Raw genomic sequence first — 15,934 nt, forward strand, 5'->3', positions numbered from 1 at the left:
TGGCTCAGCTCCTACTTTAACGGCTGCTCCTACTTCGGCACTGCTTGGATTCCGACTAGGGCCTCGGATTCCGACTAGGGCCTCGGATTCCGACTAGGGCCTCGGATTCCGACTAGGGCCTCGGATTCCGACTAGGGCCTCGGATTCCGACTAGGGCCTCGGATTCCGACTAGGGCCTCGGATTCCGACTAGGGCCTCGGATTCCGACTAGGGCCTCGGATTCCGACTAGGGCCTCGGTTTCCGACTAGGGCCACGGTTTCCGACTAGGGCCACGGTTTCCGACTAGGGCCACGGTTTCCGACTAGGGCCACGGTTTCCGACTAGGGCCCGGATTCCGACTAGGGCCCGGATTCCGACTAGGGCCCGGATTCCGACTAGGGCCCGGATGGCCCGGATTCCGACTAGGCATCAAATCCTGCTCCAACACAACTCACCTCCTACTTCTACAGCTCAAGGGGGACCCGGCTAATCCAGGAAACACAGCACGGACCCCCCTTAACATATAGAAGCCATCGGGCTCCTGATGGCGGCCCTGCACTAGGACATACATCCAACTAAAACCAATTATATTTTTCACCCTACACTACACGTAGCCATTTCAGAAAAAAAATAGCATAATGTTAAATATGGTCTGCATCATATCTTCCTATTTGGCACTTTATAAATACTATTAGCTGAATATGGCTTTAAAACCATATTCTCTGAATTATAAACTCTGAATTACTGAATTACCAGCCTTTCCTTTCATATAGAGTCTGAATATATTAATGGAATTCCGCCTTGCAACGAATTACATCTTTTTTTGTGTGTGGCGTTAATCCCACAATGTAGTCAGTGCTTTATCAGGTAAACCCATGTTCCCTGTATTTATACACAGAGAGCAGATTAGTAGAACATGAGCAAGTCGCACTGTCATTTGCTGCAGTTAACGTAATCTTTGTTGAATGAAGGGGAATCACTGCTTCAGCTGTAAACAATGTTTAAACACCCTTGAGATGATATGCAAATACCTGCAATTAAAAACCCACACCGTTAATCGTATTTGCACGATGCTGCAGCGGATGGAAAAAGGCAGGATTTAATTCTCTGGCATACAAACCACTGCGTAACCCATGGCCTCCAAGATTGTAGAATATTCTCTATTAAAAATTTAGCAGAACTGCAGCACAATCCATCTAGAGGGCATTGCTCAGAGAACCAAAAGAACAGCCTTCAACGTTCAAGATAATGTATTATTGTGCAACGGCAGCGCTTGGGCCACCGGGATCTGATCAGACGTAAATGTATCTCTAGGCCGCCAATACATGAGCATGGCCTCACCATTCAGAATTAAGGGGTTTATCCAATTGTATTAAGCCACAGACTGGTTTGTTATGAAGCTATGTGGGGGTTTGGTGGGTAATATTCCCATAAATACAAAAAGAAAGCTATAATATCGCGGTGAGATGACAAAAGATATAACTGGAATTCTCTCTTCCGCATTATTTGATTTACCTTTTGCAAGTGGTGCAAGTAGGGTTGCCACCTGTCCGGATTTCTCCCGGACAGTCTGAATTTCCAAACTGGGAAATCCAGACAGGACATTGAAGCGACTGACATGGCGATCAGCCAATCGCGGATCGCCATGTCATCAGTCCCGCCCCTGACATCATCCACCCCACATCACTGGCCCGCCCCTGATGTCACTAAGCCCGCCCTCTACAGCACAGTCCTGCCTGTGCCGTTTTCAAAAAAGAAAAAGGTGGCAACCCTTGGTGCAATAGCGGCCTTCATAGCAAAATTGAAGGTCTGTGGGAAAGAAATTTGGCTAGAAAATGCCCTGAGAAAAGGCTTACATCACACACACTTATGTAGGAAAAACATGCTACCCACAAGGGTCACTTTCTGACTAAAATAGTATTGTTTCCCCCAACCAGACTCTATAAGCTTGCCCCTCTGGTGGGAGATGGAGATGCAATTTTGCTGTGATAGGTGTCTTTTAAATGTTACACATCATAAGAAGAAAACCTGAGAAAAATCTCTTGACTATCCAATTAAAGAATTTCGCCAGATTCCAGGAATCCAAAAGCGGTGAAAATAATTGGGTTAGTATTTAAGATAAACTCAGTCTTCTTGGATAACTAAAAGCCTCCAAAACATCAAAACGTTCCAGATGATTCAACTAAAAATGAAACGGTTCGTAGAAGTATTTCTGGTCAAATCATGTTGTTGCCTTAGGGCGAGAGGAGTCTGATGAGAACGAAGTGGAGGAACCATCAGCGGAGAGTTAATCTTTTAATGTTGCCCAAATGGGAAAAGTTGCTGAGGGCAAAAAGACTCTTCACAGGCTGAGGAACCTCCGCTTCTCACAGATGAACTTGATTAGGTGTAAGGAAAACATCCTAGGGATGAAACCGCAGTATAAAATCAGATAAGATAGAGGGGCTTTTTTTCGCCCTTTTACACATAGAAACTTGATGTTACCCCCTTGAACGCGAAAAATTGGCTGTGCTCGTCGCACTTTATGTTCACAGTCCCTAAAGCACCTAATTGGCCTGTTAATCTCTTCTAAACTGTCTCATCTTAAAGGAGTTGTTCAGTATAAAAATAAAAACTGGGAAAATAGCCCCTGCAAAATAAAAAATGTTTTCAATATAGTTAGCCAAAAATATAGTTTATGAAGGCCGGATGTGTAACATAATAGCCAGAACATTACTTCCTGCTTTGCAGCTCTCTTGGTTTCAACTGATTGGTTACCAGGCAGTAACCAATCAGTGACTTGAGGAGGGGGCACATGGGCTATAACTGTTGCTTTTGAATCTGAGCTGAATGCTGAGGATCAATTGCAAACTCACTGAATAGTTATGTCCCATGTGGCTCCCCTTATAGTCACTGACTAACTCAGAGTTAGAGAGCTGAGAAGCAGGAAGTAGTGTTCTCTTATATTAGACATCCAGTCTTTATACGTTACATTTTTGGCTAACTAACTATATTAGAAACATTTTTTATTTTGCACAGCCAATCTATTTACCCAGTTTTTATTTTTACACTGAACTGTTCCTTTAAGCAGGTTGTACATAACTGAGTTTGGCCCATTTGATGAGCTTTGCAAATTAACAGATCTCGGCCTTAGTTGCCTATTCACTCGATAAACAAAATCAGGATAATCGGACTGGAGGCCAACGGTTTAATCAAACTATGAAGGCCAAAATTGAAGTCCTGAAGCGACGAAATGACCCAAAGTCACAAAAGGAGGCGAAGTTGAAGTCCTGAAGGGATGAGCTTGATTCCTCTGAACACCTCTGGTTTCTGTGCTGCCATGTAGTGATTATCTGTATTAATTACTATCGGCATCATATTGTGACATTTCTGTTCTATGTGTACTGTATATTGTGAGTGGGTCCCTAAGCTCAGTAAGTGACAGCAGCACAGAGCATGTGCAGTGAATCAGCAGAAAAGAAGATGGGGAGCTACTGGGGCATCTTTGAGAACACAGATCTTTACTGCTAAAGGGCTGTGGTTGCCTTGGGCTGGTACAGAAGAACAAAACATAATGTACAACATTTCTAGCTACTTCTTTAGTTAGGCTTTAGTTCTCCTTTAATGTGATATATGGCTAGCTAAAATACAATGCTGAATTATGCAGATAATGTAGTTTTGTGCCTTTGCCGCAAAGGACCTGGCGACTGACCTGGCTAGAAATAAATTTAGCACTTGTTACACTTGTATAACATGGCAGTTGCAGAAAACAGCTGATTGCAATTATTGTGACCCCACTCATTAAAGGGGAACTACCACTTAACTAATTTTATTAGCAGTAGTAAATTAGGAATCTTGAGAGTTTTTCTAAATACAGTCCATTACTAATTCTAAAGCCGACACAAAGAGTTAACTCCCACTAACTTGACGGCAACCTCCGTGCTGCTCCCATTGCTGCGGCAGGTCTTTTAGCTAATTAGAGAGAACAGGAGCACAGTGACCTTTGCATTTGTGTGGGAGATTCATGCCCTGCTTGTTGTATTGATCTGGCCTATAGATTGGTGCATCAGTAGAGCACTCCTTTCCCAAAACATCACAAGGGTCACGGTGTTCTCGGATTTTGCGGGGGCGGCGGGGGTCAACTCTTCAGAAATTTTTATATATATACATATATATATATATATATATATATATGTGTTGCGCTCACCACTAATTTTTAAAACCATAAGGGGTGCAATGAGGCTGTGACCACAAAATATATATAGTCAAATACAAGTGTCCTCTGCACTCAACCCATTATCAATATATTTAAGACATTGAGACATTTTGTGCATACAGCTACTAAAAATGTCTTACCCTTTAAACAAAACAGGGATTGTTTGTCCATATATTGCAATATATTTAAGATGGCCAACTACGTCAAAGTCATCCCATATCTGGCCAGTCCTACACTCAAATTGCATCTGATTCATTAAGAATTCTATTGCTTCATTATACATTTTGCAAAGGGACTAAGTTTTACCTGCAACTTAACTTGCTGCTTTCAAAGTAAAACTCCCAAACTTGGCTGCCCTTTTATTAGACACCAGTGGGATCAGCTGACTATAGCTGGGAAGGGTGGGAGCTACAACATGGAGCTGGTCACTGCTCCTGTATAACTATAACAAACAAGGGAAAGTTGTGCTCACCGCTAATTTTTAAAACCAGTATGTTACTAAAAAAACATTGCACCCCCGTCAAATGGTTTTAAAAATTAGTGGTGAGCACAACTTTTCCTTGTTTTTTATAGTTTATACAGGAGCAGTGACCAGCTCCATGTTGTAGCTCCCATCCTTCCCAACTATAGTCAGGTGATCCCACTGGTGTCCAATAAAAGGGCAACCAAGTTTGGGAGTTTTAATTTGAAAGCAGCTAGTAAGTTGCAGGTAAAACCTAGTCCCTTTGTAAAATGTATAATGAAGCAATAGAATTCTTAATGAATCAAATGCAATTTGAGAGTAGGGAGCAAATTTACTAAAGGGCGAAGTGGCTAACGCTAGCAAAAATTCACCAGCGTGACGTCATTTCGTTACTTCGCCGATTTACTAACGGGTGCTGGCGTAAGTTCGCTAGCGAAGTGGACCTACTCTAGCGCTACTTCGCACCCTTACGCAGCCGAAGTTGCGCTATGGTAAAGGGACGTAACTATGCTAATTCACTAACTTGCGGATTTTACTGAACGTTACCAAAAACGCTGACGTCTTTTACTTTTTTAAGGGTGATAGGCTGAAAAAGATCCTGCCCCCCTATATTTCCTAACATATGGCACCTAAACTATACAGTGGGCACATGTATAGGGCAAAATAATAACTATTTTATTTTATAAAGGTTTCCCAGGCTTGTGTAGTGTAATGTATTTGCTGCTACATATACGTCCATTGTATGAAAATTAGGCATCGCTAGCGTAACTTCACTTTGCTTGACGAATTAACGCTAGTGCAACTTCGCTACCTTTCACCTCCCTGAGCGCAACTTCGGATTTTAGTGAATTAGCGGCGCCCTGGTGAAACTTCGCCTGGCGAAGTGCGGCAAAGCCAACGATGGCGCAACTTCAAAGGTAAGTAAATTTGTCCCTAGGACTGGCCAGATATGGGATGACTTTGACGTAGTTGGCCAGCTTAAATATATTGCAGTATATGGACAAACAATCCCTGTTTTGTTTAAAGGGTAAGGCATTTTTCAGTAGCAGTATGCACAAAATGTCTCTTGTCTTAAATTTATTGATTATGGGACTCTTGTATTTTTCTCCTTTAATGCATTATAACAAAAGTCTGCTATAAGAAAAAACGCCCATTCACTTAAGTGCATTTGGAGCAAGAAAAGGTGTCGCGAGTAAAAACGAGCGTTGACTTCAATGTGTTTCGCAATTTTTTTGTCGTTTTGCAATTTTTTTGCGGTTTTACAAATTTTTCAGAGAAACAGGACAGATTCGCTCATCACTAGTGGGAAGGAGCAAGCAATAAAATCGGGGGGAGGCAGGTGTCTCTTCTGTCTACCCCTAGTTCCAGCCTTGGTGCGTTGATGCAGCCCTCAATCTGATTGCCTGTACGACGGCACTCATGTTCTGATTATTGGCCCTAGGGCCAAATAAGCAGATCAGCCAATTGTGTAATCATGTGTAAATGCCTTTGCGTGCTCTTATGCATAGTTACACCAGTAAATTGTTTTACCTGAAGCAATGAAAAGGTCTTTTCTTTGTCACCCCCCTTTAGAGTGTAATTTCTATAGGGTGTCAAAGAGCCCCATGTTCCATCACCAATGAGTGAGCAGTTTTCAGACATATTATGGCAGAGCTAAATGATTAAGAAAACATTAACAATATCAGAAACCGAATGAGCGGCAAGCAGATTTATTAAACATTCACTACAGTTTCTGGAAATTCCTTTTATGCAGAGAATATCACAGAAAGATGAAAAAGATTGTCGAAAGATTATATTGTCTATAACGTGCGTAACTGGAGAGCCGAATGAAATATTCAGTCAAAATCCACAATATTAAAAATGAAAGCCATTGGCAGATTGCGTTAGCATCACTGCAGAGTATTCGAAGTTCATCTTATGGTGAGCGCTGCCTACAGATCTGACGGTCTCAAATTCTCGTTTCCATTTCCAGATTTCAGGAAACTCTCCGATGTCTGTTTACGAACCGAGAAGAAATCCGAGCGGAGTACCTCAACGTGGAAATGCGTTTCAAAGAGAACGAGCTCAAAACGCATTACCAAAGGCAGTGCCTTGAACAAGTTCAGATGCTCTGCTCCCAGGAGAAAGCGGTGAAGGTGAGTTGTGTAGAGAGAAATGTCACGGTTGAGTTTTGATTCCTCAACATGCCCACTTAGGCAGCTTCTGTAAAATTAAAAAAAAAACATCAAAAGCCTTTTCTAGATTCCATATGGTCCTAAATTCTAGGATCTGAGATGCCCTGCTCAGTTATATGTAGTATAAACACCATGTCTGCATAATTAATTGTGCTGTGTTTGCTGGAAATACTCTATGTAATCCCCTTGCTGCGTGGCTATGCATGTTGATGAACAAGCAGAGCTCATGTAATTGTGGGGTTTCTTACCAAAGTAGTTTAGTTCTCCTTTAAAGGAGAACTGAACCCTAAAAATGAATATGGTTAAAAATGCCATATTTTACGTTCTGAACTTATTGCACCAGCCTAAAGTTTCAGCTCCTCAATAGCAGAAATGATCCAGGACTTCAAACTTGTCACAGGGGGTCACCATCTTGGAAAGTGTCTGTGACTCTCACATGCTCAGTGGGCTCTGAGCAGCTGTTGAGAAGCTAAGCTTAGGTCTCGTCACTAATTATCCAGCAGAAAATGAGCTTCCCCTGTAATATAAGCTGATGCTACAGGGCTGATTATTAAATTCTGATGCTAATTGCTCTGGTTTCTGTGCTGCCATGTAGTAATTATCTGTATTAATTACTAATCAGCCTTATATTGTGACATTTCTATTCTATGTGTACTGTATATTGTGAGTGGCTCCCTAAGCTCAGTAAGTGACAGCAGCACAGAGCATGTGCAGTGAATCAGCAGAAAAGAAGATGGGGAGCTACTGGGGCATCTTTGGAGACACAGATCTTTACTGCTAAATGGCTGTGGTTGCCTTGGGCTGGTACAGAAGCCCAAAACATAATGCACAATATTTCAAGCTACTTCTTTAGTTAAGCTTTATTTCTCCTTTATGCCCCTCCTGAATGAGCCGGCAGCTTATCTGCTCATGTATGGGCCCTCCCCTCCAAAAATCAGCCATCCTTAAGGCCAAATTGCAGACTAATTTACATCTTTATATGCCAGAATACATGGTACTGAATCACTCTCATGAAATTAAAAAATGCAAGATAACTAGGAGCAGCAAGCCCATGACAAATTGTAGGACAATGGTGGTGAAATATGAGGTGCATGCTGTTTTGGATACTGCTGGGACTATAGTACAGTAAGTGTTTTTATATATTGGTAAACTTGGTAGCAACTAAGGGTGGTCCGGAACAATATACCACAAAGGACGCACAAACCCAACTTGTCTGGGATCCTCTGGAACAGGTAGAGACCGCTTCCCTTGTGCCGTATAACCGTATTCCTTAGCAGCACATGGGTTAAATATATTTTAGCAAATCCTGTCGTGTTCCTTGAGCATAACGGACATATGGCTGGTGTCAATAAACCGGAGTAATGCTTAAAACTTTAACTACACAGCTCAAAATTAGCAAAAGAGCCATATGGTGGCATAGTGGGCTTTGATCTTTTTTACGCACAAATTCGCTCTGTGAAGTGCAGATTAAATATAAACTTGTGTTTACAGAATGGCAACAATTGACCATCTGATAACAATAGTCTGGGTTTTTACTTAAGCGGCGCTGGCCAGCTGTTTGCAGTTAGTCCACTTTGTAATCTGCTCCCAGTAAAGTTATAGGGTAGAACTTGATGTAAAGCATAACAAAAGTGGTGTAAAGGTGATACCTTTATTGGCTAACTCGGATCATAATCACAGCAAGCTTTCAGAACATTGCAGTTCCTTCTTCAAAGCTGATTACAAAGAAGCAATGTTGGCACTGAGATATATATATACAGCATTTTGTTTACAAAAAAACTGAGAGACAAAGGGAGAAACAACACATAAGCATAATTTGTATTGCAAGCAGGGACAGACTAAGGGTCAGTCCACACGAGCAGATTCGGGGGAGATTTATCTACTGGTGTGTCCAATTTTTCATTTTTTCTGTGGAGATAAACTACTACAGGAATCTTTTATCTGCTTCACACCTTAGGTCTAATTCATGCCTGGTCTGGACTACTTTGTATAACCCACCTCCCTATAAGGGTCAGTCCACACGAGCAGATTCAGAGAGATTTAGTCGCCTGGTGACTAATCGCCTGATCTTCTGGGTGACAATCTCCCCAAACTGCCTTCGCGTGTCTTCCCGTCCGCTATAATGAAAAGTCGCCTGCGCTAAAGCACATGTGGCGCTTAGTTTTCCGAAGTTGCCTCACAAGGGAACTTTGGGCGACTTCGGAAAACGAAGCGCCGCGTGTGCTTTAGCGCAGGCGACTTTTCATCATAGCGGACGGAAGACACACAAAGGCAGTTTGGGGAGATTGTCACCCAGAAGATTAGGCGATTAGTCGCCAGGCGACTAAATCTCTCTGAATCTGCTTGTCTGGACTGACCCTTATAGGGAGGTGGGTTATACAAAGTAGTCCAGACCAGGCATGAATTAGACCTAAGGTGTGAAGCAGATAAAAGATTCCTGTAGTAGTTTATCTCCACAGGAAAAATTGGACACACCAGCAGGTAAACATTAATAGCTCCAACCACAGTCTGGATGACTACAACATTTCTGTTATCAAAGCCTAAACAGCCTACAAAGCAGTTTCTATAGGTTCCAGGTCACTACATTAGGGAGTATCTAGCAGCAACCAGACATTCAGTGCTTTGTGGGAAGACTGGTCTTTAATTTTCTGTATCTCGGAAAAGTACATTGGCCTGGGGGGGAAAAGGTCTTCTTCCTGGACAGTTGGGCCCTAGGCATGGCAGCGATGTATTAAGGTGGCCATATACGAGCTGAGAAAAGCTGCTGACAGACCAAGCTGGCAGCTCTTTGGCTAGTATATGGGGCCTCCGACAGGTTCCCTTGATCGATATCTGGCCAAAATCCCTTTCAAACGAGGACCACATTGGTTTGTCGATGTGGTCCTCGTTCCACCGCTTGCATTCCTAGCCTTGTGATCCAGTCTTTGTGTAGATGCAAAAGACGGAGCACCGAGGAGGCCGGTTTAAAATTGTAAAAAAGTCCAGATTTATTTGGTAAGCATTAAAAACAACATTACAGCAGCATATCTCAAAACTCGGCTGCCCGCTTTTTGTGGACGTGTTTCGTGGCACCCGCCACTTCATCAGAAGCCCACTATTAGATCAGCAGATCTCATCCACTCATGGTGGGCATATCTGTGCAAGATTCACTCATTCTGTGACCAAGCAGAGCTGCCGATGTAACGCCGCCTTTAGTTATAATATTATTGGTTCGTTTTCGTGTCCATTTGAGCTTCTCTCACATGGTAATTATTTTATTTTGTGCACAGTTCAAATGTGTGAATTCTTCCTGTGTATACAAGCCAGGAAAACCACGCAAAACTATTTTTTTATCCATTGAGCGAATGTTGGTCATGAAGTAAATGTGGTGCCAATGCCAAGAGTTGCTGATATCTACACAAGCTTTTGGAAACATCTTACTAGGCAGCTAATAGCTCCCGATATAATTGTATACGATCTGCTCAAACCTACCAGAAAGAGTTATACAATTGGTTGGCCAAGTTTATAGCAGTTTATATGTATTACTGAGTAAAGGAGTCGTCTGTCTTCATCTTTAATCAACTTCCTTTTGAAGGCCTCATGTAAAAGGGATCACAGGGTCGAGGTGTTGAAAAATCAAAATGTGCTCCTCCAGAAGAAGAAGGAGGATGAACTGAAGCGGCTGGAGGAGAACACAAGCTGGCTACACCGCCTCGAAAGTGAAATGAAACTACTGAACAAAGACCGCAAAATTCCCGAGGTGAGTAGCACTGAATAATTCATGTCCCATGTTGGTACTGGCAACTTTCTCCCAGGGGAGTGTTTCCGATCCTTTATCGAACGGGACCTGTTACAGTTTAAGAGCTGACTTTTTCCTCCAGGGTTTGGTTTAGAGTTAATAGTATTGCTATTTCATTTACTATACAGGTATGGCACCTGTTATCCAGAATGCTCGGGACCTGGGGTTTTCTGGATAACGGATCTTTCCGTAATTTGGGTCTTCATGCCTTAAGTCTACTGGAAATTCATTTATTATTACACAGAAAAAAGAAAAAAAATTGGATAAAATTGAGTCTATTGGAGACAGCCTTTTGGTAATTCAGAGCTTTCTGGATAACGAGTTTCCAGTTACAGGTATGAGTCCTTTTATCCAAAATGCTTGCGACCTGGGCTTTCTGGATAATGGATCTTTCCATAATTTGGATCTTTATACCTTGTCTATAGAAATCGTGTAAACATTAAGGGTCAGATTTATCAAGGGTCGAATTTCGAATTTGAAAAACTTCGAAATTCGAATTAAAAAAGACCAACCGGAATTTAAAAAGTTTTTCTTTTGGCTGAATAGGTCCGTTTTGGATTGAATATGAATCTAAGTAATAGAGCATTCGATCTAATTCGATTTGAAGTTTTTCCAAAAACAAAAAACCTTTGATTTGTCAAAGACCACCAATTGAGTCCAAATGGGTTCTAGGTGGTCCACCATAGGCTAAAACAGCAATTGGGCAGGTTAGATGGCGAATGTTCTAAATCAATTTTTTAAATAGACCGTACATGATAAATTTCAAAAATTTAATTTTTTTTCAAATCGAATTTGGATTATTCCCTGGTCGAAGTACACAAAAAATTAGCTTGAAATTTTTTTCAGTCGAATTTTCACTTCGACCTTTGATAAATCTGCCCCTAAATAATCCCAATAGGCTGGTTTTGCCTCCAATAAGGATTAATTATATTTTAGTTGGGATCAAGTACAAATTACTGTTTTATTATTACAGAGAAAAAGGAAATCATTTTTACATATTTGGATTATTTGATTATGATGGAGTCTATGGGAGGCAGCCTTTCCGTAATTCGGATCCCATACCTGTTCATATTTTCCTGTATATTCTGGATGCCAAAAATTAAAAGATGCAGAGTATTTCCCCTATTCCATTACTTTATTCTGCGCCAGATCATGGGAGTCCAGTTTTGTTTGTTTTTATAGTTTTCTATGTACTCAATGGGCACAGCTCCGTTACAAAAATGCTGCTTTGCTAATATTTTTCTTTTTCCCCCTGTTCTTTTCCATCTTCATTTCAAATGCAAAATGTTCACAGATTTCAGTGGTTAATATTTCATAAGGTTCTCCAGCAAAGTAGCCATGATCCTTCCCTATAAATAGCTCCAGTGACACGGTCATTAATAATTTACCCCTAGCGGTAGTTAATTTTAAAAGGCTGAAAGTAGTCGGGCATTTCATAACCTGGAATGGATCAATGTCTGCAGAACATGCTAAGTGCTTTACGTTATAGAGCTCTGGGCAGAATCTGCAACTCCCCGTCGGCTGCTGTCGGGATCCTCGGAGTTGGAACTGCACGACGTCTGGAGAACCGCCGCTTCAGGATTGTTGTCAATATTAAAGGGCCACTTCACTTTTTATTTTCCCTGTGGATTTATTTTTATTATTTATTTAATTCTTTAGCTTGACTTTTCCCAAGCTGCTTTGACTCTATTACTAGCTCAGCTTGTAGTTTTAGACTTGATTAAGTTGCCATTATTTCACCAGCAGGCTGTCCTTGAGCTTCCTAATCAAGCTTATTAAACAAAGGCAAAACAGGGAGCATAACCTTACAGAGTATGGCACGTTAGCTGGCTTTATTGGGGGAGGTGGCCAGTAGTGATGTGTGGGTCAAGTTTTTCCCAACCCTAACCCACCCTGCCCGCATCCGGGTTCCTTTTATAGACCCGCGCCGACCCGCCCTGCAGATGATGTCACAAAAGGGGCGGGGCACGTAGGTGCGCGGCTATAGTCGGAAGCCGGCATTTGAAGGTGGCGGGCAGAGCAGGAGAAGAGCTCAACCCACACCTGCCACCTGCGAAGACGAATGCGGGGTCAGCCCGACCCGCAGCTATCGGGCCAGCCCGCATATCACTAGTGGCCATGTAAACTTGACTGTATTTGGGACGCTCCATAGCAGGTTTTCTAATACAGCTATGGGATCAGTTATCTGGAAACCCGTTATCCAGAAAGCTCCAAATTACTGAAAGGCCGTCTCCCATAGACTCCATTTTATCCAAACAATCTGAATTTTTAAATAGGATTTCCTTTTTCTCTGTAATAATTAAAACAGTTGGGATCAAGTACAAGCTATTAAGATATAATGAATCCTTATTGGAAGCAAAATCAGCCTATTGGTTTATTTAATGTTTAAATGATTTTCTAGTAGACTTCAGGTATGAAGATCCAAATTACGGAAAGATAACAGGTTCCTTATCTGTATAGGATCCGTTATCTGGCAACCCATTATCCAGAAAGCTCAGAATTACAGAAAGGTCATCTCTCATAGACCCCATTTTATCCAAATCCAATTTTTTTAAACCGATTCCCTTTTTCTCTGTAATAATAAAACAGTAACTTGTATTTGATCCAACTAAGATATAATTAATCCTTATTGGAAGCAAAACCAGCCTATTGGGTTTATTTCATGTTTACTTGATTTTCTAGTAGACTTCAGGTATGGAGATCCAAATTACAGAAATATCCGTTATCCGGAAAACCACAGGACCCAAGCATTCTGGATAGCAGGTCCCATACCTGTACATGTATGGGACTTGTTATCCAGAATGCCTGGGGTTTTCATTCTGTAATTTGGATCTCCATACCTTAAGACATAATTTATAAACTAAAATTATTGGCTGGTTTTGCTTCCAATAAGGATTAATTATATCTCCGTTTGGCTCAAAAACAAGGTAGTGTAGAATTATTATTAAGAAAAAGGAAATCCTTTTCAAAAATGTTTATTTGCTTAAAGGAGTGGTTCACCTTTAAGTTAACTTTTACTATGTTACAGAACGGATAATTAGAAGCAATTATTCAATTGGTCTAATATTATTTATTTTTTATAGTTTTTTTTTTTTAATTATTTGCCTCCTTGTTTTGATTCTTTCCAGCTTTCAAGTGGGGGTCACTGACCCCATCTAAAAAGCAAATGTTCTGTAAGGCTACACATATTGTTCTTGCTACTTTTTATTACTTATCTTTCTGTTCGGGCCTCTCCTATTCATATTCCAGTCTTTTAATCAAATCAATGCAATTTCAGAAATCTGTTTTCTAGGTTGTAAATTCCCCTAGCAACCATGCAAACTGGAGAGCTGCTGAATAAAAAACTAAATAACTCAAACAAAATAACTCAAACAACCATTCATAAAACGTCAAAACCAGTATCTCAGAATATCACTGTCTACATCATACTAAAAGTTAGCTCAAATGTGAACAACCCCTTTAAACTAGAGTCTGCAGCAGACGGCCCTCCTGTAATTCGGGAACTTTCTGGACAACTGTTTTCCGGATAATGGACCCCATACCTGTAATCTAAAAGATCTAGTAACCAACAAAGTGCTGCATGAAATGATTGTCGTGACAAGGACGTTGCTCTTCTGTCTAATGTTGAAACATGGGGCATCAATATAATTGCCTTTTTTGAACTCTCTTTTTTTTTTTTCCAGGAGCTCAGCAAAGAATTGCAATGTCACCACTTAACGGTTGAGGTAAAAGATTTAAAAACACAAATCCAGCACATGACTCGACTCGTGACCCTTCAAGAAAGAGAAAACCAATACAATGAAAAGTGGGTGCAGTCATTCCCCCTGTTTTGTTTATGGATTGGTTGTCGCTAATTTGCTGTATGTTTCCTATTTGCACATTTGGGTGTTGGTTTGATTCCTAATATACTTTGTGCTTAAAGGGATACTGTCATGATTTTTATGATGTAGTTTTTATTTAATTAAATTACACTGCAAATAATTCACTCTACAATATAGAATTTCATTCCTGATCCAAGTGTATTTTTTTTAGTTGTAATATTGGTGTGTAGGTGCATCTCGGGTCATTTTGCCTGGTCATGTGCTTTCAGAAAGAGCCAGCACTTTAGGATGGAACCGCTTTCTAGCAGACTGTTGTTTCTCCTACTCAATGTAACTGAATGTGTCTCAATGGGACCTGGATTTTACTATTGAGTGCTGTTCTTAGATCTACCAGGCAGCTGTTATCTTGTGTTAGGGAGCTGTTATCTGGTTACCTTCCCATTGTTCTGTTGTTTGGCTGCTGGGGGGAAAGGGAGGGGGTGATATCATTTTAACTTGCAGTACAGCAGTAAAAGTGTCTAAAGTTTATCAGAGCCCAAGTCACATGACTGGGGCAGCTGGGAAATTGGCAATTGCTTTTTTGCAAATCTTCAGCTTGAATTTGACTTGCAAAATGTCCCAGGAGAAAGGCAAAAGGCGACGGCAGCTTGAATTCCTCTGTGCGCTGAACCGGAAATCAGCTTTGCACCGATGACCTAAAGCACCGAAGCTTTTTTTCATTGTCTGCAACTTAAATTTGTGTTCTGTTCCTTAGAACAGCTTTAGGGGTAATGTTGTGAAGTAAATGAACACCAAACATCTACATTTATATTGTAGTTTTTATTTTATATATTTGCTTTAAATTTTCTAATTTATGTTGCATCATAACAAAGAATGTTTATTCACCATTAGCAGAGAGTTACCCTCGTGAACGTCAAACGTAAACTTTTATAATTGTTTTTTTATTTTCTTTTTTTAGGCTTATTAATGCGTTGTTACCGACCTTACGCCGACAGTATCTGTTGCTAAGCCAGGTGGGACTGACAGATGCGACCGTAGAGGGCGACTTTAAGAAAATCGAGCAGTTAGTTCAGAGAGAGAAGGCTGTGGTGTGGGCGGATCAGACGGAGTCCGATGAACCAAACAAATGTGGTGATTCGCAGATATCGGCTGTTGTCACCTTTCCACATCTGAAATCCCATCAGACAACTCCATCAAGTAAGATGCCTTCTGACTTACTGTATCTTAACTCATGTCATCATCATCAAATTGTAGAAATTTTGGGATCAACACAAACATGAAAGTCCCTTGGGTGCCAAATAAGGGCTGTGATTGGCTATTTTGGAGCCTCTATGTGGACTGGCAGCCTACAGGCTCTGTGTGGTAGTACACCTGGTTTTTATGCAACTAAAACTTGCCTCCAAGCCTGGAATTCCAAACTAGGCACCTGCTTTTAGGCCACTGGACAACAGCCATGGGGTTGGTGAGTAACGTGTTGGTCGTGAGTCACTAGTTGGGGATCAATGATCAAGAATAAGCTAATG

General features: G+C 41.1%; 1 protein-coding gene across 5 annotated transcripts in view; it reads left to right on the forward strand.

The window, feature by feature from the left end:
• The window catches only part of kif18a.L (kinesin family member 18A L homeolog), a 66,816-nt gene that overhangs the window by 33,505 nt on the left and 17,377 nt on the right, over window positions 1-15,934 (forward strand). For all 5 annotated transcript variants that reach the window (XM_041589915.1, XM_018257453.2, XM_018257456.2 and 2 more), the window contains exons 11-14: window positions 6,611-6,773; window positions 10,387-10,551; window positions 14,274-14,395; window positions 15,370-15,608. In XM_041589915.1, the coding sequence (XP_041445849.1) occupies window positions 6,611-6,773; window positions 10,387-10,551; window positions 14,274-14,395; window positions 15,370-15,608 (689 nt within the window). The remainder of the gene's footprint in view (window positions 1-6,610; window positions 6,774-10,386; window positions 10,552-14,273; window positions 14,396-15,369; window positions 15,609-15,934) is intronic.

Source organism: Xenopus laevis, chromosome 4L, assembly GCF_017654675.1.
Source record: "Xenopus laevis strain J_2021 chromosome 4L, Xenopus_laevis_v10.1, whole genome shotgun sequence".
NCBI classification, from domain to species: Eukaryota; Metazoa; Chordata; class Amphibia; order Anura; family Pipidae; genus Xenopus; species Xenopus laevis.